The sequence below is a fragment of the Ptychodera flava genome, chromosome 8 (genome assembly GCF_041260155.1).
Source record: "Ptychodera flava strain L36383 chromosome 8, AS_Pfla_20210202, whole genome shotgun sequence".
NCBI lineage: Eukaryota > Metazoa > Hemichordata > Enteropneusta > Ptychoderidae > Ptychodera > Ptychodera flava.
The window spans coordinates 29,753,801-29,779,270 of NC_091935.1; the positions used below are offsets into that span (position 1 = coordinate 29,753,801).

The 25,470-nt window shown below is 36.9% G+C and overlaps 1 protein-coding gene across 1 annotated transcript in view; it reads left to right on the forward strand.

Annotated features, from left to right (window-relative positions):
- The first annotated feature begins 3 nt into the window (after nucleotides 1-3).
- Nucleotides 4-25,470, forward strand: part of LOC139138990 (glycogen debranching enzyme-like) — a 38,489-nt gene continuing 13,022 nt past the window's right edge. The window contains exons 1-19 of the mRNA XM_070707667.1: nucleotides 4-597; nucleotides 7,001-7,223; nucleotides 8,136-8,694; nucleotides 9,513-9,621; nucleotides 11,947-12,067; nucleotides 12,372-12,584; nucleotides 13,360-13,684; nucleotides 14,355-14,478; nucleotides 15,589-15,752; nucleotides 17,337-17,438; nucleotides 18,081-18,236; nucleotides 18,682-18,832; nucleotides 20,935-21,166; nucleotides 21,613-21,875; nucleotides 22,148-22,281; nucleotides 22,842-22,975; nucleotides 23,362-23,640; nucleotides 24,282-24,507; nucleotides 25,305-25,416. Coding sequence (XP_070563768.1) covers nucleotides 522-597; nucleotides 7,001-7,223; nucleotides 8,136-8,694; nucleotides 9,513-9,621; nucleotides 11,947-12,067; nucleotides 12,372-12,584; nucleotides 13,360-13,684; nucleotides 14,355-14,478; nucleotides 15,589-15,752; nucleotides 17,337-17,438; nucleotides 18,081-18,236; nucleotides 18,682-18,832; nucleotides 20,935-21,166; nucleotides 21,613-21,875; nucleotides 22,148-22,281; nucleotides 22,842-22,975; nucleotides 23,362-23,640; nucleotides 24,282-24,507; nucleotides 25,305-25,416 — 3,703 coding nt within the window. The 5' untranslated portion in view covers nucleotides 4-521. The remainder of the gene's footprint in view (nucleotides 598-7,000; nucleotides 7,224-8,135; nucleotides 8,695-9,512; nucleotides 9,622-11,946; nucleotides 12,068-12,371; nucleotides 12,585-13,359; nucleotides 13,685-14,354; nucleotides 14,479-15,588; nucleotides 15,753-17,336; nucleotides 17,439-18,080; nucleotides 18,237-18,681; nucleotides 18,833-20,934; nucleotides 21,167-21,612; nucleotides 21,876-22,147; nucleotides 22,282-22,841; nucleotides 22,976-23,361; nucleotides 23,641-24,281; nucleotides 24,508-25,304; nucleotides 25,417-25,470) is intronic.

Below are 25,470 nucleotides of genomic sequence, written 5' to 3' on the forward strand. Positions count from 1 at the left end.
AGTGTTGGCCGGTTGATGTTGATGGGTCTGTTATTTGCATACAGTTTTCAACAGTGGATCATATGAACTGAGAGTTACTACGCAAAGTAGTCATTTTTTTGGTGGACAGTGATTTCATGTGTGATCTAGACAGGATCCTTTGGTCATTGAGGTATCTCTTTAAAGGTTTGTAACATCGTCACCGTTGGAAATTGTTGCAAGTGACACAGAGCGAACGTGCCTTTCCGGTTTTTACATACAAGTGAATTCCCAGGCTCAAGGTTGATGGCAACGCACCGGTTTCTGCGCGTACAGTTTTTCACCGAACTGTAGCCAGAACATACGAAGGATTTATTTGTAGGCCCATCGATCCACAAGTACTATATCCTCCCAAGCTGACCGTGGTTTTGAAGACCTAAACTAAAGGCTGAGGTACAGAGCTGTCTACAGAGCTGTCTACTGGCGTACACAGCAATATATAGTGTACTGCACAGACCGTATATACAGCGAGATTCCTCGGATTCTACTTCGTCTGCAGAAAAATGGGGGATCAAGTCAGGCGGTTGCTTTTAAACGACGGTGAACATCTCAACACAACTCTGTACAGGTTACAGAAAGGTGAGTTTAGGTATTTGTGACGCTCTTCACATCTAAAAAACTTCCGATGACTGTGCAAATAATCTGCAGCACCAGTATTACGGTACCGAGTGGGCGGGGTGAACCTTTAGAGTTTTTAGGTTCAGATGTGTGTAAAGAGACGGGGATGGTGCTGATACTTGTCATTATAACCACGGAGCTAACAGGAAAAGCGTGAAATATCTTGTCATCATGCATTAGTAAAGATTAAACTTCTCGCGTGACGTCTCTGTTGCTGCTGAAACCTGACTGTTATTATGGAACAATGTAAATTACACTATTAAAATGCAAATATATGTACCATTGGAAGTTTCAGTTTGTGAAATTATGCATTGAAACGCTAATTTTTCTCTCATTAGATTATCTTGTTGTAGGACAGAACCCAATCATTACAAGCCTCTTTCAAATTTATTTCATTTTGAAGTCTCATTTAATGTGTAGCTTTAATCATAGACAGTGGAGGGGAAAGATTTCCCCCTCTACTGTCTATGCTTTAATTAAGGTATGAGTGTTGTGAAAGTTCACTTCCACTTGCTGGTGACTGACTTCCATAGGAAGTAAACAGTGCACCCCCTGATAGTATTTGTGTGGTTTCGCTTGAACTATCAATTATCAAAGAGTGTTTTGAACAGTTACGCTTCTAACTTTCAAATCCCCATAACACCTTACATTGTTCATTATTCAAATCCATTGATGACCAGTGCTGTGATTCGCTGAGGTGTGGGTGTTGCCCGGAATGTGCTTTTATGATTGGCTCAATGTGCTTTGACACTAGTATTTGCGTCATTGTTGTTGCAACTGCTGAATTTGAAGTCACTTTTATGGTATGCATCACCTTCGACCGCTTGTAAGAGTTGGCATCAGCTGACCTATTTAATACCTATTATTCCTCATTGATTATTTGTTGGCTTTGGTCCAAACATGAAGACCTTTACAAAAGACATTTGAGATCTCCACCAATAGAGTTAACTGATGTGACATATGTAGTCATGGTGTTTCCTTACTGTGCAGGTTTAGGTGAATGAGTTTGTATTGCTCTTTGAAGACTTAGTCAAACAATTTTTACAACTACCCACACATAAATTTAGCCACATGCTATTACTTATTCACCATTTAAACCCACAAGTAACAATGTTCTGATCAAGTTTTTCCAAATTCTCGTTGTCTCAAATTTAGTTGAAATGTCCACATCATCATTATATTTGCACAATCAAACACAGTACTAACCATAATAATATCACAGATGCTTGGAGGTAGCTTCTTTTATCAGTCAGTGAACACTGATGATGACATTGTGTTTGTGCCCTACCTGACCTTTACTTCAGTATTTGAATGTCTTGATATTTTGAAACTATTTGTTGATCCGTGAAACAGTACAATCTATATTGAATACCAGTTTCTATCCCAATGAATTAGTTGCCATGGTTACATGCAGCTGTAATTGACAATGCTGATACAAGGTTGAATACCCGAGACACTTCAGAGTTCAATGATAGGTGACTTATACATCTCAGTTATGGATGACATACAGTATCTGCAGAATTGCACACGTAAAGCTTAAGCTGGTCCATATGAGTGCATTTCACTGTTTGTGCCATACTTTTAACGTATCAGGAGAAATAATGCCAGCAAACCATATAGTTAATGTGGTGCATGGTGTCCTACCTTTGTTCTTTATAACTCAGTCTTCACAATTTTCAACGTATTGTGCAGTATGTGGTTCGCATGTTGCATTGATTTACAGCTCTACCCTTTATTTAGATAATCACCAAACAGAGGCAAGAACTCTGTGACCCTGATCCCTACAGAAAACCGTGCCTCAACATTACCGGTACCAAAGAAATGGCAAAGGAAAAGTGAATTTTCTTGTGTTGCATACATAACATACAAATTGAAATTCTGACAAGAAAGGGATACAAGAATAACAATAGATAGTCATCCACAGCAGCAATGCTATCTAGCAATATAGCACATCAGTCAGTGATACAGCACTTCAAGAGTGTTTAGTCATGGTATCTTTACAATGTAAGATTACTGGCAAATGTCACCCAGTCAACTCTGATATATTTATATGGCAGAGTATTGGTCTTGTGATACCTTTGACACCGTGACATTGTAACTGGATCTCATTCCTCATATCCTATGCTTTAGAACCCTACTTCAAGTCCTTGCCAGTGAGAATGACATTGCTTGAGAATGACATTTTCTTTTACATCGCTTATGCGTAAAATGAAATTACCAATGTAATTTAAATAGTTATATTAGCGTTAACCATTGTTAGACAGAAATCATGGCAAGGCCACTTTGCCAGAAATTGGTGGCTTTTATACTATGGACAGCCTCGTCTTGGTTGATTGTTCTTGGGAAATTGCAGGTGCCATGCAAAATCATTGTTAAAAACACACAAGATATCTGAGTTTCAATGCAAATGAGTGTAAAAAAAGAGACCATGCACACAATCTCCCTAAATAGATGTTTTTAGCAGGTCTCACTGTTTATGGATGCACATAGTCATGAACTGTCTTTGAGCATCCGTGCATGTTGGATATGTCTCTTATCCTCATAAAACAGAGAAAATAGAGTAAGTTGGTAGTTTTTTGTAAAAATGCAAAGATGCTCATGATTCTTTTCCATAGTTTCCCAAGTCCAAACAATAATGTCAGTATACCCAATTTCTACACATTGTAATGTGAAAGGAAAAGTTGCTCTGTGGTCGGATTTGATCTTTGATTAATTGTAATCCCTTCTAGGTCCTTTAGAACTGACCATGACATGCAGAAATTTGTAAATTTGGTGCGGTATCTTAGCCTGATAGTCATGATGTCATAAAAAGCATGTCAATATTTGAGTTTCTGTCTGCGTGTCTAGACATCACTCAATCATTAAAACCCAGAACAGCTGATAACCTATAGACTACATATATCACACATGTGTAGTGTCATCTTTTAAGTCTGTAGGTTCTGTGATAACCCGTTCTATGGCAGGTCATGTCATGATGGACTCATCCTTGTGGCTGGTAGATGCTGTGATAACCCATTCCACAGCAGGTCATGTTTATATCATGAAATTTGATGCAACCATGAAATATTCCTTTTTCTCGTCTCTGTTTCGTAACTTTTTTTAATTTTGTAACTTTTATGTTACATATTTTTGCTTTATTTTACTTTGATATTTGTATCAAGTTCACATTCTACTGTGCAAGGCACTTTATATTGTCATCTCTATAGATTTTTAGTCAGCTTTGACCTCAGTCTGGTGAACTTTGACCTATGGACATAAATGTCAACCTTTTGATCATTAGTTTTGGGATTTTTGATGAGATTGAAATACACTTGGGAATTGTGACAGCATTATTGGTGAACGTGACTCTCAAACCTCAAGGTCACCAGGTCAGACCATGGAGCTAAAAAGCTCCATGATCGGACCAGTACGACGTATGCATAGTAACAAATTTTGCATGTATTAAACTCTGAATTGGTTTTGACTGTGGTGTCAACATTGTACCACGGCACATTTTTTTTCAATTTGTACAATAATTTTCTTCTTCATATTGTCATTTGTATGTACATGTAGTTTTGATAAAGCAAGTGATTCAAAAGTCTCTGCTGTTACATTGAAATCTCTCATCTATGAGACAGAGAATAGTCAAAGCAGTGCTGCAATAGCTAACCATTGAAAAAAAAATGACATCTGGCAACATGCCCAAAGTTTGCAATCTGCTCAACATGTAATATCTTTCAAGCCCCCCACAATTAATCTTCAGATAATCTTGCATAGTACTGCCAACAGTGTTATACAGTTGCTTGGTTTAATGAAACAACATATCAGGAGAAATGTTCTCAAATTAAAGTGCCAAGCTGCATCCATGGCCAGTTTTGAGGGTGGAGACATAAAAGATAAATTGTGTACAGAGTGCAATGGTATTGAGAAAAATGATTACCAGAAATCTTGTGGTGAATGTTCAACTCTGCAACTTGATGAAGCTTGTAAGTTTATCCCAGTATCATAGAACTGTGTAGTAGTCGTGTTTTGATTTACTGTTGGTTTCACTTTCATTCTACACATGATGTGATGACATTTGGCCCCTCCCCCCTCCAGTGGCATTTTGTTGTTGAACAGTAATGGGAACAACAGTTGTAAAATGGTAGAGACCACACAGTCATGACCTTTATCTTTGGAAGTAAGTGAAATGAAATTACACTCACATTTATACATGGAACTAGGTATTGCCTATGAGACAGTTGACTTATAATAGTTGAGCTATAAATCAAACGAGAAGTGATAGTTACACTGATGTTTGGCAACTGGCCGAGGTGGAACTATGAAGTTGAAAACAACAAAGAATGTCCCTGTGAGTACAAATAAATGGATCATGATGATGTGTCACCAAATTGAAAATATAGGCTTTACTGGTATTTCCTATTCTTTTTATCAAAATATTATTTATTGTTCCTATATACTTCAAAAGTTGGCTGCAAGTCTTTCCATGGTATACACATGAATACTCAAGCCTTCCCATGTGTGAAATCACTGCTCTCTGTGCAGTCGACACCTTCCATTTCTGCCAGAGTGACTAAACATACGTCCAATAAGTGCATTGGTTCAGATTATTTTTGTAATCTCAGTCATGTGAATCATTTGACATTATCAAGGCTCTGAAGACCAGAGACAGACGTGCATGCATGCATCCATGCTGCTAGAGGTCTGTCTGATAGGTTTATAGCTCTGTCCTGACCCACATATTAACCCTTTACCAGGCACAGCTATTCAGTTACCTTCTTTCAACATTTATGTATTTATGATATTGTATTGTTTAATTTATCTTTGCAATTTATTATATCATCAAGGCTCACCATTTTTAGTGAACTTGATGTAGTGAAGTACAAATGATGGACTTCAAATACCTGACACAAACCTTGGTTGCCTGGCTACATCTATGTAGATGGCGCCAGGCAGACATTAATATTAAAACAAAAATTCACTCGGTAACTATGTAAAATTTGTGACCTACGGTAATCTGTAGTTTGTATTTACATGACATGAGTTGTGCGATAAGAATGCTTCTGGAACATAGGAAACCTGATAAATAATCAAATATGTTTGAAATAAGTTCCGCAATTTATACCCTAGTTTATGACTGAGAATCTCAGTATTAAAATCTTTTTACTTTTGCAAAGACAACACTTGTCAACTACATGTACTTCTGTGATCAGAACAGTACATTCTGATAACAGTCTTTCCAACAATTGGAAATGTACATAAAACACTCATGAAAAGTGATGCCAATTTTAATACATGTACAAGTGATCCTTGTCTAATTGCCGCTTAAGTTTATCCCAAATACGAAATCAGGAATTAACAATTGTTACGACATGTTAAATATTTTCAATGTTTAGATGACAAACCAAATCCACTTAAATTTGCTTGGTAAAATCACCCATAGTTTTACATGGGAACTACTTATACCTCTTTTTTTATGGATCAGGCATAGGGACAGATTTGAACGTCAACCAAGTGGTTTCTAGAGTAGGTTCCCTGTTCGAGACCTGAAGCCATGCAGACTGGGAGATTTTATTCTCATGTATTCTTAGACTTTACAAATTCTATTTGACAATTTATATAAATCTAGGGCAGAATAGCTGAATATTCTGATCAGAGATTATCATCATCGAGGGCTCATTTCAAGTTTGCTGCAGTGCGTGATAAAATGTCAACTCATAGTACATTATCAAAGGGTGCCCATAATGATGTAAGTGATTTAAAAATAGCACATTTTGAATAATTCACTTTTTGCTTTGTCAGCCAAAGTGAATATACATGTACTGGTAACGCAACACAGAATGAACTTTAATTAATGATAGCCTTGTCATTCTTTCAATGTTCACTGCAGTTTATATACTGAACATCAAAAAGGGTGAACATTGATTTTGAAGAAATCAGCTGAGAATTTAAAGAAAAAAAGTTCATGTATTGCAATTTATTGCTTATTTGACCCTTTTGAACTTGAAATGGGCAATTTCCCCATGTATGCTTTCTCTCACACAGCTGAAAATGAAATATGTAGAGTGGATAAAAACCTATGCTTGTTTAGAGTTGTATACTGTTCCATAAATGCATTACCCAAGTTCAGACTGTTTATTGCTTATTTGACCCTTTTGAACTTGAAATCGGCAATTTCCGCATGTATGCTTTCTCTCACACAGCTGAAAATATGTAGAGTGAATGTAGAGTGAATAAAAACCGATGCTCATTTAGAGTTGTATACTATCTGTTCCATAAATGCATTACCCAAATTCAGACTTCACAGAGCATCTGTCACCTTCACGCATACCAACAAAGTATAAAGTACCGACTCTTTCTTTAAGCAATCCCTTTCTCTCCGCAGGATGGAAACTGCACTTTGTTCTGGGTCCTTCTCTCCAACACCTGAAGGTGAAAGTGTTCTGCAATCACCCGCCCACGACAGAGAAGAAATTTGACAGGGGGGAGTACTATGAGTTACCCTGGCAGTCGTACAGCAAAAGTAAATGTGACCAGTCTGATAACTACTGTGAGGTGAACTTACATCGTGCTGGCTCATTTCAGTATTTCTTTACCTACAATGAATGGTAAGCTAGCAACCAAATTGTTGTCTTTTTCAACTTGTATTGTCCATAATAGCAAGAACTTTGTGTCCTCCCTTCACGACATACGGTACCCTAAATTCTTTTCATGTATCACAAATTTCACTGTCTGCCACACAGGTATACTAGTGTTTTACCAATGTTTGTTGAACTTGAAGACCACAAGGTATAGGTTAATTTAAATTTCGTCCATCATGGTCCAAAATTTAGAATTATAAATCTGTTTTCAAAATTGAATAATAATGGTAAACTTTTGGACCATGACAGATTATCAAACTTTGACTTTTCTTTATGCTCAAAATTTCAAACTTTTAGCCAGTTTTGATTTGTAAATTGAAAACTATGATATCATTCTATCATTCTATTGGTCAATTGTTACGGAAAATTGTATGTTATTATCTACAGATTACAGTTTCTGTATGAAAACCACAAATTGTGTGTATAGTTTTGCACTAATATTCATACATACGTAGGTGGCTTTGAGGGATGCCACCATACATACTGAATAATTTGCTAACAATATCGTTACATGCATGTAGATATCACAAATTATGAGCCTATATAGAGTTTTTCTCTTTCCTTCTTAAAAAAAAATAATTATCCATTTTGGAAATTCTGGCATATGTTCATAACTTAGCATTAGAATAAAAACATACCACAGTGAACACAAGTTTAATTTTTCTCAATCACTGTTTAGTATGTTACATAATATATCAGACAAGTTATACCATCATAAAAATATTTTCCTGAATGCACATATTCGAAAAAAAAGAGAAAAAATGTCAATTTTACAAGGCCTTTTCATTTCAGCCCTATTGTTCTACTTTTATTGTTATTTTGAAAAAACTTAGCACTATATAGTAATAATTTTAGTTGTGTATAACAATTGTGTTTCAGGCAAAGTGCAACTAAGAATGGATCAGGCTATTTCATCGTCGACCCTACCCTCTACGTTGGCCCAGAGAAGGACCTGTTACCACTTGATTGCGTGTGCTTGCAGACAGTCCTGGCCAAAAGTCTGGGTCCGTATAAACATTGGGAGAAACGTGTCCAGGTTGCGAGAGAGTCAGGATACAACGTCTTGCACTTCACCCCGATCCAAGAACTCGGCGCGTCAAATTCATCATACTCACTCAGAGACCAACACGCTCTCAACCCGGGTTTCCACCATGACGGGAACAAACCAACCCATGATCAGGTCGGTGAATTTGTGGAGAAACTCAACAAGGAATGGCACATGTTGTGTATCACTGACGTGGTCTGGAATCACACCTCCTTTGACAGCCCCTGGCTGAAAAAACACCCAGAGTGTGCATACAATCTAGCTAACTCACCCCATCTCAGACCGGCGTACGTCTTGGACAGAATACTTTGGCATTTTACCCTTGATCTGATTGACGGCAAGTGGGAGCATAAAGGACTCACCAAACACATCAATGACGATAATCATTTGCATGTGAGTACAATACATCTGTCTTTTCTCTCCAGATTTGTAACCAATTTCATCTTCTTCTCCCATTGACCAACAGCAAAAAGTACAGCTATCATCCCAAAAAAGTACGAAAAACTAATAGACTTGCGATATGGTAATAGGATACGTTAAATCAAGGATATCATGTCAGGGTTCTTTACAAGGGAATTTTGAAGGGCAGGCCACCCCTCTAATTTTTGAGCAATATTCTTATGTTAATAACCAAATAAAAAGATATATTTTCACAACAAGATCATGCAAATTAGGTTGTGTTATGTAAACTGGCCACCCCTCTGATTTTCCCAGCTGTGACAAACATTTATATATGTAGTGCTTTGCAATTTAGTTAATTATACGGCACATCTGAAGAACCTTGGGCTCTTTCTTCTTCTCGTAAGAATGATCGGGTTTACCATACTTTATAGAAGTTAAGAACAGGCTAATCATATTGAGCTATAAAATTATCAGGATGGCCTAGTATATAGTCTTCAGTCATATTGTAAGTCTTGTTGTACAGAACTGTTAACCTTTTCAAACTAGAAACTTTTCAAATCTTGCCAATAACTAAGTATGCTTTAAACACACCTGTAAGTCAACAACTCCTGTGACTCAGCTACCTTTCTGTATTGATCTGACTCACAGGTAGACTGCATAGAAGTACAAGCGCTGCGTCTACTGAAACATGATGATGAAAGGAGGGCTAGTGTAACAGAGTTGACGTGTGTTTCTCTTGACGGGTTCTAATATGAGGAGTTTTTGGCGTTTTGGCAATCTCTGATTTCTCTGTTTTATCACACTTGCAGATTATTCGATCTGTTCTCCTGCACGACATCTTGCCTCAGTATAAACTGTCAGAATTCTTGCAGACTAATGTCGACCATCAAGTGGAGCAGTTCATGCAATTGGCAACAGGTAAAAACTGCAAACTCATCTTTTTATGGCTAAAAATGTGTTGTATCATTAGCATTAACCTGTTGAAAAAAGCCTGTTATGTGCGATAACCAAATGTTTTACCCATTAGAGAAATCTGGATGTCATTCTTGATTCAGTGTTCGCGGGACTTTTTTCTCCTCGCGTACGGCATACGCATTAGTCTGCTAAAATTGCGTAATGGCTGGATTTGAGTGCGTAATTTCACTTCCGCACTCGATTGATGAAAAAACTGACAGCAAAATACAATGTGCCGTTGAATAAACCTACACTACATATTCGGATTGTACGATGTAACATTATTTTAATGAAAACAGTTTAACGAACAACTTGAACAATGTTGAAGCGTAACAGCGAAGGGTATACATGCAACCGTCATAAACCATCGGGCAACCCAAAAGTTAGAGTTATGGCAGCTTATCCAGACGGTTTCTGGACGTTTCGGCACCAAGTCGTTTCGGCCCAAGACGTTTCGGCCTTCCAATTTCAGGCCCCAAGTCCGAGTCGTTTCGGCACCGCAACCCAAGACGTTTCGACACCGGTGAAGGCTACCTATGGGAACTAGTGCTGGAGCGTAATGTTACAAATCAAAGTACTAAAAAGTATAGTGTCAACTAACATTCACGTACATGCTTAATCTTTGTGAGAACAGGGGAAGACACCGTAAGAAAAAACTTCATATCATTTTCAAATCTGTGACACAAGTTTATCGATATCAATAGCCGCCGACACGGAAAAAGTTTGAAAGCGGTGAGGAAACAGCACGGCAAAATTCACACAAAATGCACATAAAGTACTGGTCAGAAAGCAAACGTCACGGTTACGAATATGACGGATCAGTCAATTACTAAATAGTTTGAAAAAAAAATCGAAACATAGATGCCGAAACGTCTTGGGTTGCGGTGCCGAAGTGACTTGGGACCGGAAATTGAGAGGCCGAAACGACTTGGGCCGAACGACCAGTTGCAGTTATCATCCAGACACTTCTGCAGTGTTCAAAATTTATCGGGATTCCGACGAGCTCTACCAATGAATCATTTTTTTCACGGACTCATAGAGCAAAGTTGAAAGAAATTAAACAGCTTTGTCTGCTTCGACGCCATGCTGCATGTGTGCTTGATCAAAATTTTGGAACAGCGAGACGCGATGATCGTGCACGCCTTGACATTTACATGTATATAATTTGTCGCAACATTTCTGTCAATCACTCACTTTCAGAAACTATCGCTCGCCTGAAATTAGCAACGTAATTCATAGGCACAGCTGACATGATAACGTGCCTAACGTGATAACGTGTGGACTACGATGCCGATTTTTCAGACAACGCCCAGAGAATTCGAAACTTTCCACACAAAATGAGTGATTGACAGAAATGTGTTGCAACAAATTTCGTCTGGTTGTCGCCTAAGCTCAGTCGTGGAGAGTGCTTTCGGTGTTATCCTTTGCGTATAGAAAACGCATAACGATGAAAAAAATGCGTAGAGAGTCAATTTCAATGCGTAAATACGCACGATTTTTGTGTAAACGCGAACTCTGTTGATTCAAAATTTACTTTCAACAAACATATTGATCTGATTTTAACGTGGACAACTCACAAACTAGATTTAATAAATCACAATCTGTGTCCTATTGAAAATGTTTCTCCACTTTTCCACTCATTTAAAACACTTGTGCAGTCTATTTTAGGATTTAATACCATTATTTTCATTTCAATTTCAAACCATCAGGGCTTTAGAAGATTGAAACCATTCATAAATACAGATATTTGCATATAAAAGCAGGCTTCCATTGGCCAGCACATGGTGTACATGTAATTTTAACTCACACTCTGTATTTTAAGTGCCAGCAGTTACACACACTATTTTTTTTATATTGTTGGTTTTTGTGTTGATGTATGACAGCACATTTTAAACACGCAAACTCTGTTTCTGTTTTCAGTCTCAAAATACCTCATTTAAATGCCAGAAAAAAGAGAATTGTTTTATTGTATGAAAAACAAGAATGATATTGATCACTTTCCTTGAGCGGTATTATGACATGCATTTCCCATCTGTATTTGCATAGGAGTAATGCTAACAATTTTCAGGATTACACTCAACTTTTCACAAAGTTGTTCAGTTTTGTCTGTAATGATGTGATATCGCAGAAACGTTTTGATGTGTGTGTTTGTATATTGAAATTGATGGTGATTTATCACCTTTCTATTTATTTTGTATTTTGTCTGTAAAGAGTTGTCTCTTGGCACTCTTAACAATATCAGTGTAAATAAAATAAAATATACGACTTTTGAAATTTTCATTTCCACAGAGAGTACTGCCCATGATGAGCCTGATAAGGAAAAAGTTGAACTGGTGCAAGATCCCAAGTATCAACGACTAAAATCTACAGTGAACATGGACAAAGCTCTTGCAGTGTTCAACATCAAGAGGTAATCTCTAGAGGGCCATTATGTGTGAGGATTTCACAGATGTAATTTCTTCACAGAGTAAAGAGACTCCTATGCTCGTGTAATACAACTTGTACAAAAATGTCCCAGTGGAACCTATGGGGTAGCATCTCTCAGTTATTCAGTAGGACTCCTCTTCGACATCTATGGGGTTTCAGTGCCATTGAAATTTTAACATTGTGCATCCTTCTCTGTTGTAGAAATCCAGTTGAACAGTTTGTAGTCTCATGGTAATCCCATTGGATTCCTATGGAATATTCACGTATTGTCATTGTCAATGTTACAGGCCAGAGGCCAGCACTGAGGAAGAGAGAGTCGATCTTTGCTGCGCTGCATTCAGAAACCATCTGCATGGACTCAATGCAGAGGCTGACAACAAGATGAGAGAGGATCTTGGCAAAGCAGTGGACAATGTCATCTGTAACGTCAGCTACCACTACACACAACCACATGGACCTAAACTTGGCACCATTAGTTTAAAACATCCAGTGGTACCACAGTGAGTATAGTAAAGATGTTTACATCAAACACAGTTTTTCTAACCAAAAAAAAACTCTCCTCAAAAGCATAAGAGGCAACCAGAAAGTCTCTATAGGTAAAAATTTAGAAAATACAGAAAAAAAGAAGTGTGCATTATAAATCTAGCATTGTTTGTACACAACATTCTGTGAAGACTTTTACCAATTACTTTAAATTTTTGTGATACCCAACTTCATGTGCATGTATGCCCAACAAACCTAGAATTTGTTTTTACAAATTCAGAGGATATTCAAAAATGATTTGCAATGTATGAATACAACATTATCAAATCTGAAAGACAATGTGGGACCTTCATTTGATATTAACAAGATAATTGTTACTGAAATTCAACTGCCAAGTGCAAGCTGTAACCTCATATGAGATTGAACAGGATCAAACACTGAAAAGTGTGATATCAATTTATACAAGGAAGGATTTTCCCAATGAACTGAGATTTTGCCATTGTCTGAATGAAAACAGTTTAGATTGCTGTCTCTGAAATTGTTTAGGATGGAAGATGAGTGAGTTAGAAATCGAGTGGCTAGAACATGAGGTGCCTCATTTCTAGCTCTACCAGTATATGTCTTATATATAATGATGATCAAGCTGTATCCTTCAACTCAACTTTTTATTAACAGAATTCTCTTCCAGCATTTCATCAAATAGTCAATTAATACTTGATAGAATGTCCAGCTCTTACTCTCATTGACACACTGAATCAATCTCCAAATGTAAGTATTATTTAATTTTTTCAGATATTTCACTCACCCTGGTGAAGAAACCGATGTCTTTCAAGAAGAAGCAGCCATTAACACTGACAAAGCTTCCTTTGTATGGGCTCATAATGGATGGGTCATGGGTGATGATCCTCTCAGAAACTTTGCCGAACCTGGCTCCAGTGTTTACCTCAGGAGAGAGCTCATTGCCTGGGGTGATAGTGTGAAACTACGCTACGGCGATGGTCCCAAGGACTGCCCGTTTCTTTGGGAACACATGCTGTCCTACACTCGGGAAACTGCACGCCTGTTTCATGGAGTCAGAATTGATAACTGTCACAGCACTCAAATCAATGTTGCTGAGGTAAACCTACAAAACATTTGCTAACTGTGAATTCATAGCTTTGATAAATCCTTTGTGTCAGTTCTAAACCTATTGGAATAAAGATTCTCTGCTTTGGTCATGATCTTTCAATACATATTTCACAGAATGCAGCGAAGTCTGTCAATCAAAGGCATTTCAGGAACCTTTAGAGATGAAATGCATTCAGACGCAAGAATTCTTTTCAAAACTTTTAACTTTCAGTCGAAAAATGTGCCTTTAACCCTTTGAGCGCCAAAGTCTATTTTTGTCCCCTTTATAAAATAAACCGCATTCAAATTTTCTTAGATTTTTGCCAAAATTTTGAGAAAAAAACTGTAGCCAATGAACAGTGATGTCCATTTGGTCCAAAATTATCAAAAAGTACAGAAAAATTCATAAAAATTGGTAATATGTTGGATTAAAATTTTGGTGAGAAAAAAATTAGAGCGCTCAAAGGTTAAAGTGGGTGTATCACTGGAGTGGGTTGCTGCTTGTAGTTCATTGCCCTATGTTTGCTCTGAAGATTGATATAAATTTTCCATTTCCAATACTATCAATCAGACGTCCATGTCCCTAGGTCCTAAAAGATTAAATTCAACTCAGTTACGTTCAGTTGCCAATGGGAGCGAATCATCAACAATTCTGTATTTCTTGATCGTCTTCTTTGCAGTACATGTTGGATGAAGCACGCAAAGTGAATCCTGACCTGTATGTGATTGCAGAACTATTTACCCAGTCAGAGTACGTGGATAACGTCTTTGTCAACAGACTGGGAATCAACTCGCTGATAAGAGGTGAAGTGCAAGTTACATTACTCTGGGAGTGGTTGTGCATGTTTTGCAAAGAAACTGAAACAGCATGATTAGGAGTGAGATAGGTCTTGGATTTGTGAAGCATGATGAGAGCAGAATCAAACTGGAAGAAAGTGGTTTCATGCAATCCTTTCAAAGCTCTGTCTAGACTGTGCCGTCACTGTTCCAGTCAGTGCAAGCTTTCTAGCCCATTGCAATTGTAGAATTAAATGGGGAATTGCTATACATCGCTGGACACAAGCAACTACATTTGTGCTCTGTCTGAATTAATGTTAATATTTTACAGTACATTTACCAATGATTTTGACGATGAGATACAGCTGGATATTGATACACTACCTAATTAGGTTTGTCAGTTTGCTCGCGAATTTACCCTTTTAGTGGTCAACTTTTACAACTTTGCGCCAACATCAGACAGACTAAAACAGCAGGTGATGCAGCAAGATGTCTGTAAACTAATTTACTATGTAGTATGTTTATATCTTTACAGCAGCTATCAGTTTCAATGGTGACACACACACAGACTGGTTGCCAAGTTTTACAAGCAGTTCAAATTCACGGAGAGGTGGTAAAAGAACGACGTTACTGCAAATTTAGACTCAGAGGACAGTGTTCTTTGTAGTTGAATATCAATAAAGTTCATGACTTCAAAAATAATAGAGTGATGTGTAAAATGAACAAACTTTACTTTGAACTGCTTGTAAAACTTGGCAACCAGTCTCTGTGTGTGTCACCATTGAAACTGATAGCTGCTGTAATGACTGTCTTTGCCATCTGTCATAGTCAAACAGTGCCTGGATTCTTTCCGGTATTGCCTGAGTCATTTATAGAGTCAGCAAAACAGATTGGCACCACGTCTATACATGCAATGTCTTCCATGAGTGGGCTACAAGCACATACACTCAAATCATAGTTTCAGTGCAAGACAAACCATCACTGTGTATAATAACATAGACTTGATAGTATTTCCTCTGTCTCCCCTCTGTCACACTAAATCTCAGCCTCTGAATCTTGATAATCAGTATCATTGCAGCTGCCATCTAAAATTTCATAACTGTGCAACTTATTCTGATACATTGTGTCTCTTTTCAGAGGCACAGAGTGCCTGGGATTCCCATGAAGAAGGCCGTTTGGTGTATCGCTATGGCGGTGAACCTGTTGGATCTTTCCTGCAGCCTCAAATCAGACCAATGGTTCCATCTATAGCCCATGCTCTATTCATGGACTTGACTCATGACAATGAGTGCCCTGTACAAGTGAGTTATATATAACATATAATTTTTATTGCATTTTGTTCATATTTTCATGTGCCATTTCAGTGAAGATATTTAACACTTTGAGGTGTGCATGTTCAATTCAGGAAGTTTTGAGCAAGTGGAGACCAAATGTTTGTTTCATTAAAAGACTTTCAAAATCAAACTAACATTCTTTTCATATGCATATTGATCCTCATATATAAATATGTAAATATGGTTTGGTGCTGAAATGTACAAGTAATGTAATATTCATATAAAATTTATGTACTGATTTCCACAGTGTAAGCTCCAGCTATCACTGTCAGGTCATTGAACTTTTGTTGAGGCACATCGGTAACATGTGATTTCCTCTATCCTCGGAATGCAACCTGATCCCCAGATAGTCTGCATTTGCAAGAGAAATAGTTGTCATTCCATTTCCAACTGGTAGGGATGCGTTGGTAGCTTAGCTTTGAAATGATACACTACACATGCAGTCAAGCATCAGTGGCTTGAAGATGCATGCCTGACTTAACAATGAGTACTGGCATTGAAATATAGATACGTGATAAAACCTGAAATCACAAGGCTGTTTTGAAGGTCAAGGTCAGCTCATCATCTGTGAAAAAATGTCTTTATTGCTTAAGTTGCAAGTTAGTTGTTCTGTAATGCTGTCAGTATGGATAAGGAATCGGTCACACATGTAAGAGAGTTTTCTAAAATGAATTTCAAATTAACAAGTGAATATTCTAAAGTATTAAAGAGAGAAATTTAAAACAGAAATCACCAACCAACCAAAGTGTAAAATATTACCATTTGTTCAATGTCTCCATCAATTTGTAGAATGAATGTGAGTATTTATAGTGTAATAGGCACCAGCATGAACATTTTATGTAAAACATTTTATAAAGATTGATAAAAAAGGGTATGGTTGCTAATGGTTACAATGTTATGCAAAATGCATATTTGATTATATACTCTAGTTATAGCTACAAATCAAAAATAGTTTATACTGTTATATATGCAGTCATTCAATTTTGAATATATTTCGCTGAAGTTTTCATCGTTAATCTGAGAATGGTCTGTTGATTTTATAATCTAGACAGTAACTTTAACTGGGTATTGAGCAAGTTAAAAGTACTGTTTTTATCAAAACAAGCAAATTTGGTGACTTCTTTGCAATATCTGTTTACTCAGTTCTGTGAAAGAAAGAAATTTTAAGCATTCGAGAATTTTATTACCTTCACTTTGTCTTCCAGATTTACAGGACTTTGTCCCATATTTTTAGCATTTTTAGCCTTTATTTACAGCAAAGTCTTACACATGGTTTTATTGGACAAACAAAGTTTTGTTTTCACAAAATAATTGAAAGAATTATGGCATCTACACACAACAAGGATTGCATTATTGCATTTGATTCCCAAATTATCATAAAAAGCTTTCATTCTTTACCACCTTGAATTTCCCTGTTGCTGTAAAAGCATAAATAAAAAAAATGACTAATAATAAAGTTGAGTGCCATTGTTAACAAATGGATAGTCTTCCATCTGTTTTTTCTGTGTGATTGTGATTTTTATCATCTTTTAATTCTAAAACTTTCTACAGAGGAGGTCTGTGTATGATCTGTTTCCCAGTGCTGCTATTGTTGCCATGGCATGCTGTGCTACAGGCAGTAACCGTGGTTACGATGAACTGGTTCCCCATCAGGTGAGTTGTCAGTATAAATTGCAGCATGAGTCTGATTTATCATCTCTGATTTTATAAGCAAAACCCAGTGAGTGAAAGACGCCATAAAGTAGCATAAATTTATTATTGCTGAAAACGTTTGTACACAATTAGTGATATCACATTTGGATAATTGAACTGACTAAATGGATTTCTCATATTCTACATCTGTGGTTGTACATTATTCTAATGTATTTCAGTCGTGTCACTGTCAGGTTCAAGTGTGGATCAAAATGTATTGATGAAATTAGATCAGTTTTTTAAAACTAACAGTGCTGCAGCCATAGACTTCTAACCACGGTCAATAGATGCACGCCATCTAAAATTATCTGAAGAAATCATTTAATCAGGTTTTGAAATTCAGTACAGAAAAAGATAAGTCACCCCAAGGTCCCAGTGATGGCATTTACTCATTCCAAAAGTGACTCTTAGGAAAAACGTGTTTAAAAACATAGTTAATTTTATATCATGTGAGATCATATTTCATGATATTATTTTAATAGAAGTACATCAATGTAGTTTTAAAGCATGTGAATATTTATAGTCACACACAGAGGTATTTCATTCTGTGATAAAAGTTATTTTTAACTCTGTGTAATGGGATCTCTTCCATTCAAACCACAGATTCACGTAGTTGATGAGTGCAGACTTTACCCATCGTGGAATGAGGAGGTACCTAAGGGGTCTACAGAATTGGTCAACCAAAGGTCAGGTATCATAGCCGGCAAGAGAGCCCTCAACTACCTACATCAAAGTCTTGGAGCGGCTGACTTTAACCAGGTAATGATTCCTGCTCTATGCAAAAACTGATTTCTGCTGATAAATAAAGCAGTGTAAGATTATCTTTTGTGTTATTTTAACAAGACTACTCACTACAACAGTTTCCTTAAAAAAATTGCAAAGCAAATGTACCGGTAATCTGTACTCTGATGGTTTGGACATACTGTAACACATATACTTATGATTGTTATCCATAGTCACAGTTAATTCAGAGTTATTGTAATTAGGTGATATACATAACCAAGTTGTGTGTGTCCTTATAAGTTACGGACCATAAGTGACTCAGATACTGACTGTAAGTGATAATGAATTTGTGTTCCAACACAACAATAACACACACATACATAAATGCATGCGCACACAAATGCACATAAAGTCCTGTGTACAATATTGATGTGAATATTTCAAGGCAAATGATTTTGGTATTTTTCCTTTTAATTGACAGGTATACGTTGATCAAGTTGATCAAGACATTGTTGCCATAACTCGACATTGCCCCATCACACATCAATCTATTATTCTAGTAGCAAGGACTGCTTTTACTCATCCAACCAACCCTCACTACACAGGCCATGTACCTCCTCTCTGTATCCCAGGTAAAGTAACTAGTGTTCACTGGCTTTTTCCTACTCTCAGAATTGTGTTTGAGTTGTTGTCAAATTGGTGTATTTTTAGCTACTATAGACTATAGTCTATAGAAGCTATTGGGATGGGTATCCGTCCGGCGTCCGTCGTCAGTCTGTATGTATGTATGTATGTATGTATGTATGTATGTATGTATGTATGTATGTCCGTTTGTGAGGCGTCCGTCCACTCAAATATCTTGAGAACCGCAGTACTTACTGATTTGATATTTGTTGTGTAGATGAAAAATACGATTTGAGAAACTATTTTTTTTATTTTTGATATTGTTGAAAATAGGCAAATTAATGCCAAAAAAGGTGTTTTCGGTAAAAAATCTTCTTCTTCATAACCGCTGGTCAGACAGCTTTGTTATTTGGTATACAGGTCCCTAGGGGTAACCCAACTTAGATTTGTTCAAATTGTGATGAAATATGCAAATCTGTATTTTTAAGGAATTTTTTTGTCATTTTTGGTCAAAATTTGACTTACATTGTATGTAATTCTTGTACTGTATAAACCCTATCAATTCACCCAGAAAAAAATAATTAATATGATTTTAAATAATTGAATTAATTAGGAAATCATCAAAGCCAAAGTAATTTTAGTGTAGAATTATCAGAAATTCAACTTTTTTGACAGTTCATAGTGAAATGCTTACCATCTTGGAGGATTAAAACATGTAAAGGCAACTTTCCTGAATCCCAACTTTGACATATTCTGAACCGTCATTTATTGTGCCCTGTATGTTATCTAAAAGAAATTGCTCAAAATAGTCAATAGAGATAGAGATAGAGATAGAGAAAGTTCTAATTTCCATTTATGGTTGACTTGGTAAGGATAAATAAAATTACTTTTTGAGGAAAAAAATAGAGTGGTCAATTAAAAGAGTGGTCAAAGTGATAGGGTTTTTATGGTAAAGCTGGGCTGTATAAAGATTCCTCATGTGCTATTTATAGCAATTATGCAATCTGTGTAAACAGTGCAATGAAAGTGTAACATGATTCCTTATAATGCTTTTGATGACCTTGAACTTCTTAAGTTTCAACCTTTGTCTCTTCAGTGTGCTTTCTCTGAGTATGTACAGTCTCAACTTATTAAACAGAACTCACAATGTTAATCAAAGATATCCACCTTCTTCATCAATACATGTGTCACAAAAGGTTATTCTCTACATAACTCAACAGAGCTCTGTCAACTGTTGAGTTGCTTGTTCTTTCAAAACCGCTGGTCAGACAGCTTTAATATTTAGTTTACTTGTCCGTAGGATGACCTTAGTGAGATAATTTCATACAGTAAGGAAATACTTAATTTTGTATCCATGTCTATAGTAGCTTCAGGGACTTTGGCCCTATTTTTTACAATAGCCTGTTATGAGAGGTGTCTACCAATGTTGATAGACTGTAGATACTAGGCACCTCACTGGAACACCCTGAAAAATACATTAAATCATTGTGGTTGTTTGCTATCTTCTTTGAACTGTGTCCTGGCTTCAATACAAGGGAATGTATGAGCAACTTTAATCTACACTTTAGTGTCTTCTCATGGAAGTTAAGTACCAGATGCAAAGCTGCAGAGTGATGAACGTTTAAAAATTGATCTGTAAAATTTTAGTTATGAACATTATTACTACATTTTCAAAGTAATACATATTGTACAACTTCATTGCATTACAGTGCATTTCATACAAGATCAATAAGTAAACATTGCAGGGTATATCTTCATTACTGTCTTCAGTTACTGCTTTTGCAAACATAGGAGAAATACAATTGCAAATAGCAGTGCCTACTGGTACTTGATAATCATGCTTACTTTTCCAATTCAAGATATTGATAAAAACTTTCTTGATCTATAGGGCTTTGGATGTAGACGTGATTTGATGTAGTGCTCAGTTTTATAATCACATACCTATGACAGCTGTTACGCTTATTTCTTGTCCACCTTATCTGTACATTGATAAATGGACGTGACCTGACCTGACCTGATATAACCTGACCTGGCACCTCTGCTATAGAAGTGATTATTATTTCTTCCACACTTGATACCAAACTTTTCTGAAAACTTTACCACACTGTAGGTAACTTAGAAGAGATTATCTTGGAAGGCAGACTGGTTCAAAAGAAGAACTCCTCCTTTGCAAAGTGTGACAACTACATCAATGGCCTGGATAATTACAAGTTGGAGCTACAGGAGCATATTCAGCTGTTCGGTAGTACCATGTGTGAGTTGTCCGATGACGGAGAAATCAACTCACCTGTACAGGAAGTGGATTTCATCAACTTCCCACCAGGCAGTGTCATTGCTTTCAGGTAAAGACAGTTCACTCCAGAATCAATGTGCAGAGCCGGTTGAATGTAAATTATCAAGTAAAATTATCCATCCAGTGCATGAGGCGTGGAATAACAGTATTCATTATACAACAAAATACAAACTGCAATATACATTTGTCAGTGTTGTTGAAGTGTGCAAATTTTATGCAAATGAGTTAGTATAGATTTTGCATATGGTTTAAAATTATTGTGCAGTAACAGTACACCTGCAATTGGTACAGTTGAAATTAACATGTTAATAATATTCAAAATAATATCATTAGAATTTATCACTGTGACATTGAATGAAAATGCTTGAATCTCGTTATGCTTTATGTTGAAGTAAGTTGCACAGCAATCAAGTGAACACTTTCTGATGGGGATTGTTTTACTTGAAGACTATATCTAGATAAGTAATTGTGTAATGTATCAATATTTCTGGACAGAGTGTCTCTGAGTCCCAGTGCCAGAACTGCAGTATCCTTCATGCGGTCCTGTATAACTCAGTTTGGTTTCCGCATGCGCTCAATGAGTGGCAACCTACGACAGAACCGAAGCATGGACTTTCAGAGCATTGCCAACAAGTTGACCCTGAGTGACCTCAACCGTCTGCTCTACCGCTGTGATGCCGAAGAAAGGGATGATGGGAACGGATATGGTGTTTATAATATTCCAGATCATGGCAATCTAGTCTATTGTGGTTTCCAAGGTGGGTTACTGGTTACGCAAACTTCAAGCTTTAAATGTGTCATATTTATTCTGATTGAATTTGCAAATATTAAAATTAGTATGCAATCTTTTTAATATTCAATTTAAATTGTGATATATTATGATATCATTTTGTAAATGTAACTTTGTCATCCTATATTCAGTTGACTACTAACCTCCAATGTTTGAGGTCAGTTAGGGAGAGCCAATGAAGTCATCACGTGTCACCCTATCTTTCTAGAAAATTTTTAAACCCCCTGTTTTTGCAAACAGGTGTGATGTCCCTCTTGGCAAAGATCCGACCCAATAATGACCTAGGTCACCCTCTATGTGAGAATCTACGTCAAGGTGATTGGTTGCCTGGTTACATTGCTAAGAGACTCATGTTTTTCAAGGGTACAAAGGATGTAAGTATCACTGGCTCCTACAGACAAAAAATATAGTTTGTTTTCAATCCTGCCTTTTTGCTCTTTATATTTTAAAATTTTGCCTTTTTTTTCTTGCATTGTTTAGTACCTCACAGTTCATTTTGCTTGTTTAAACCCTTCACCACTAGACTTTGGAATATCCCTTTGTGTTTAACAGGGATGCTGGATCATTAAACTCAGAAATAGGGGTGACAGGGTCCACTTGAAAATTGATCATCGCATAAATCTTATACCCTCAGAGAATGTCAATTGTCCAGCCATTATACACAATGATAGACGAAGCTGTGACTATCATTAAAGGTATACAGTCACCTGTAATCTAAATATGCCTGTATGTGGTCAAAGGGGTGTTCCTTGGTATTCAAAATGCCCATTTTAGGGCGCTGTTTTTAAAAAGCAACCACTCACTAAAAATCTGTGATTGGTTAGATTTTCTATTTCCATGGTAACTGTGGTAAAATTGGAGCAGGTGACAGTCTACCTTTAACAGGCAATGTGAAAAACTTGTGACTATTATCATATCTTGCTTTGCTTTGCAGCTAGGTAAATGGCTTGAAGCTGTCTTCAAACCACTGAGTCAGATTCCCAGGTATCTGATCCCCTGCTACTTTGATGCCATCATGGTCGGTGCTTACACCATTCTTCTAGATTGTGCATGGAAGAAAATGTCAAAGTAAGGCTCTGCAATGTCATTTGAATATTCTGTATCCCTACATGTGATTGGTCAGTTTCAGTTCACATGACCACAAATGAATAGTGAATCATATGAGTTCATATCTGTAGGAAAATCAATAGCTTTATAAATATGCCATGGGAAATTTGCAAAACAATTGGGAAAAATTTACCAACACAGATAAATATTCACATCAGATGTAAAACAAGAAATTAATTATTTAAAAATTCAGTACAAACAATTCCTGTGTATTTTAAGCAAAAGTGCTGACACTCCTTGTGTATATGTCTTACTATGTAAATCCAGATTGTACGCTGTCTTTTTAAGCAAAAAACCGCCACCCATTTGACTGATAGTTTGTTTTGTCTGCTCTTTGAATGTAACAGTTTTGTACATGAAGGTTCATCATTTGTGAGGGCTCTAGCGCTAGGATCTGTTCAACTCTGTGGGTCGGTGAAAACATCCCGTATGCCACAAATGTCACCCGTCCACAAGGACCTCCCCATGTCAATCAATGAATCCACCGGAAGGAAGGAACAGTGCATTGTTTCCATGGCTGCAGGACTGCCCCACTTTTCAACAGGGGTGATGAGGTGCTGGGGCAGGGATACTTTCATTGCTTTGAGGGGATTGTTGTTAGTCACTGGAAGATTTGAAGAAGCAAGGTAAAACAGCCTTTTCAGATTTTAATATTTTTGATCAAATTCTTATTCAATACATTAAGTGCAGTGTTAAAAGAATAGGAACAGGGAAGTGTGGTTATGTCATGATCACAGTGCACTAGTTGTTGAATTATCGTTCCGTTTATCATCATTTTACATTTCTTTTATGTAGCTCTTTTTTCATCTTCGTATGCCTGCCTCTTTTTTGCATGTTAGTATACATTGAGAGAGAGAGAGAGAGAGAGACAGAGACAGACAGAGACACAGACAGACAGAGACAGACAGAGACACAGACAGAGATGATGGAAGTGAACTCATGTATTATATTGTGTAGCAGTGTCCTGCTAATTTAATGTCATGTTAAAAGCCATGTTCATCTTGGCAACGTTAGTCATTCTTCTGTGTCGTTCCATTGCAAAGTTAACATTTTCTTTAAGTAAGAAGATTTTTTATATTGTGCATGTTTAGTACATAAATATGCTGGCAAACAGCGCAAACATTTTATCATTCCAATTTATTTTTGCTCAACAGCATGCAAATGTACATGTATGTTTCCTTTTTTAACTTTCAGTTAGTACTTTTAGCTTATTCGAAGTGTTGATGAAAATATTTACTCTGAAAAAAAACATTTTTATTGTCCTCAGGAATTTGATACTTGCATTTGCTGGTGCTATACGCCATGGCATGGTACCCAATCTACTTGGTGGTGGTGCTCATGCACGTTTCAATGCCAGAGATGCCACATGGTTCTGGTTGCAATGCATTCAGGATTATTGCAACATGGTTCCGGAAGGTACGGACATATTGTCAATGATGGTGTCTCGGATATTCCCAGAGGACGACTCGGAACCTCAGCCACCTGGTTTTGTGGTAGGTGTAGGAAAATCTGTGATTTGAAACGGTTTCACAAACTGTCACAATTGGTGATGGGGAATTCAGTGAAGTTAACTTGCTTTCAGTAACATAGTAAAGATGTGTTGTCTCTGACAATCAAGCCTTGCTTTTTAAGAACTGATATATTTTACTGTCTAATGGAGTTTTTCAATCTAGAAGCTAGTCCCCAGTTAACGGATCAGTAGCTGTGACATTTATGATTTTTCCACTATTTTTGTTCAGTTTGTCAGTAACAAGTTCATTTTCTACTTCTCAAAGCGTGTTGAAACACCTGATATTTATTTTAGCCTTTCAATGTGGCATCTATCCACATAGTGTGCATTGTATTTGCTTACTTTTCAATTCTAGTCTTGACCAGAATTCACTTGTCAGCAGTAACAATACAGTCTACACATGCACAGGCTGAATTGATAAGCTGAATACTTTGGATCTCAACATACTTTGGGGAGTAGAACAAGAAACTCTAGCTGATGTTTGAACATAAATAGTGAAAAGTCACCAAAAGCTACAGCTGTTGGCCCAACAACAAGTCCAACCACACCTTTAGAAAACAATCCAATTTTATTCAATGCAGCAATAGGGAGAGCATTGTAAAAACACAAACATTTGGGCAGAGGTCAGGGGGAATATGTTTGGCAACCATAAGACAAGACTCATCAACAACAAAAATAGGGTATTGTCATTTCTACCAAGTTGAAATTGGCATAAATTTAAATCTAATACTGTGGCTTGGAGTTTCTCAAAAGTGATGATATTTTTATCTGTCTCTTTAGGACAAGCCACTGGTTGAGGTGATCCAGGACGTAATGCAACGACACATGCAAGGCATTGAATTCAGAGAGAGACATGCAGGACCTGGATTGGATAGAAACATGTCTGATATTGGTGAGCTCTCTATAAACCTATGTGCTGGAGTCAAATTTCACCGTTTGTCAGTTT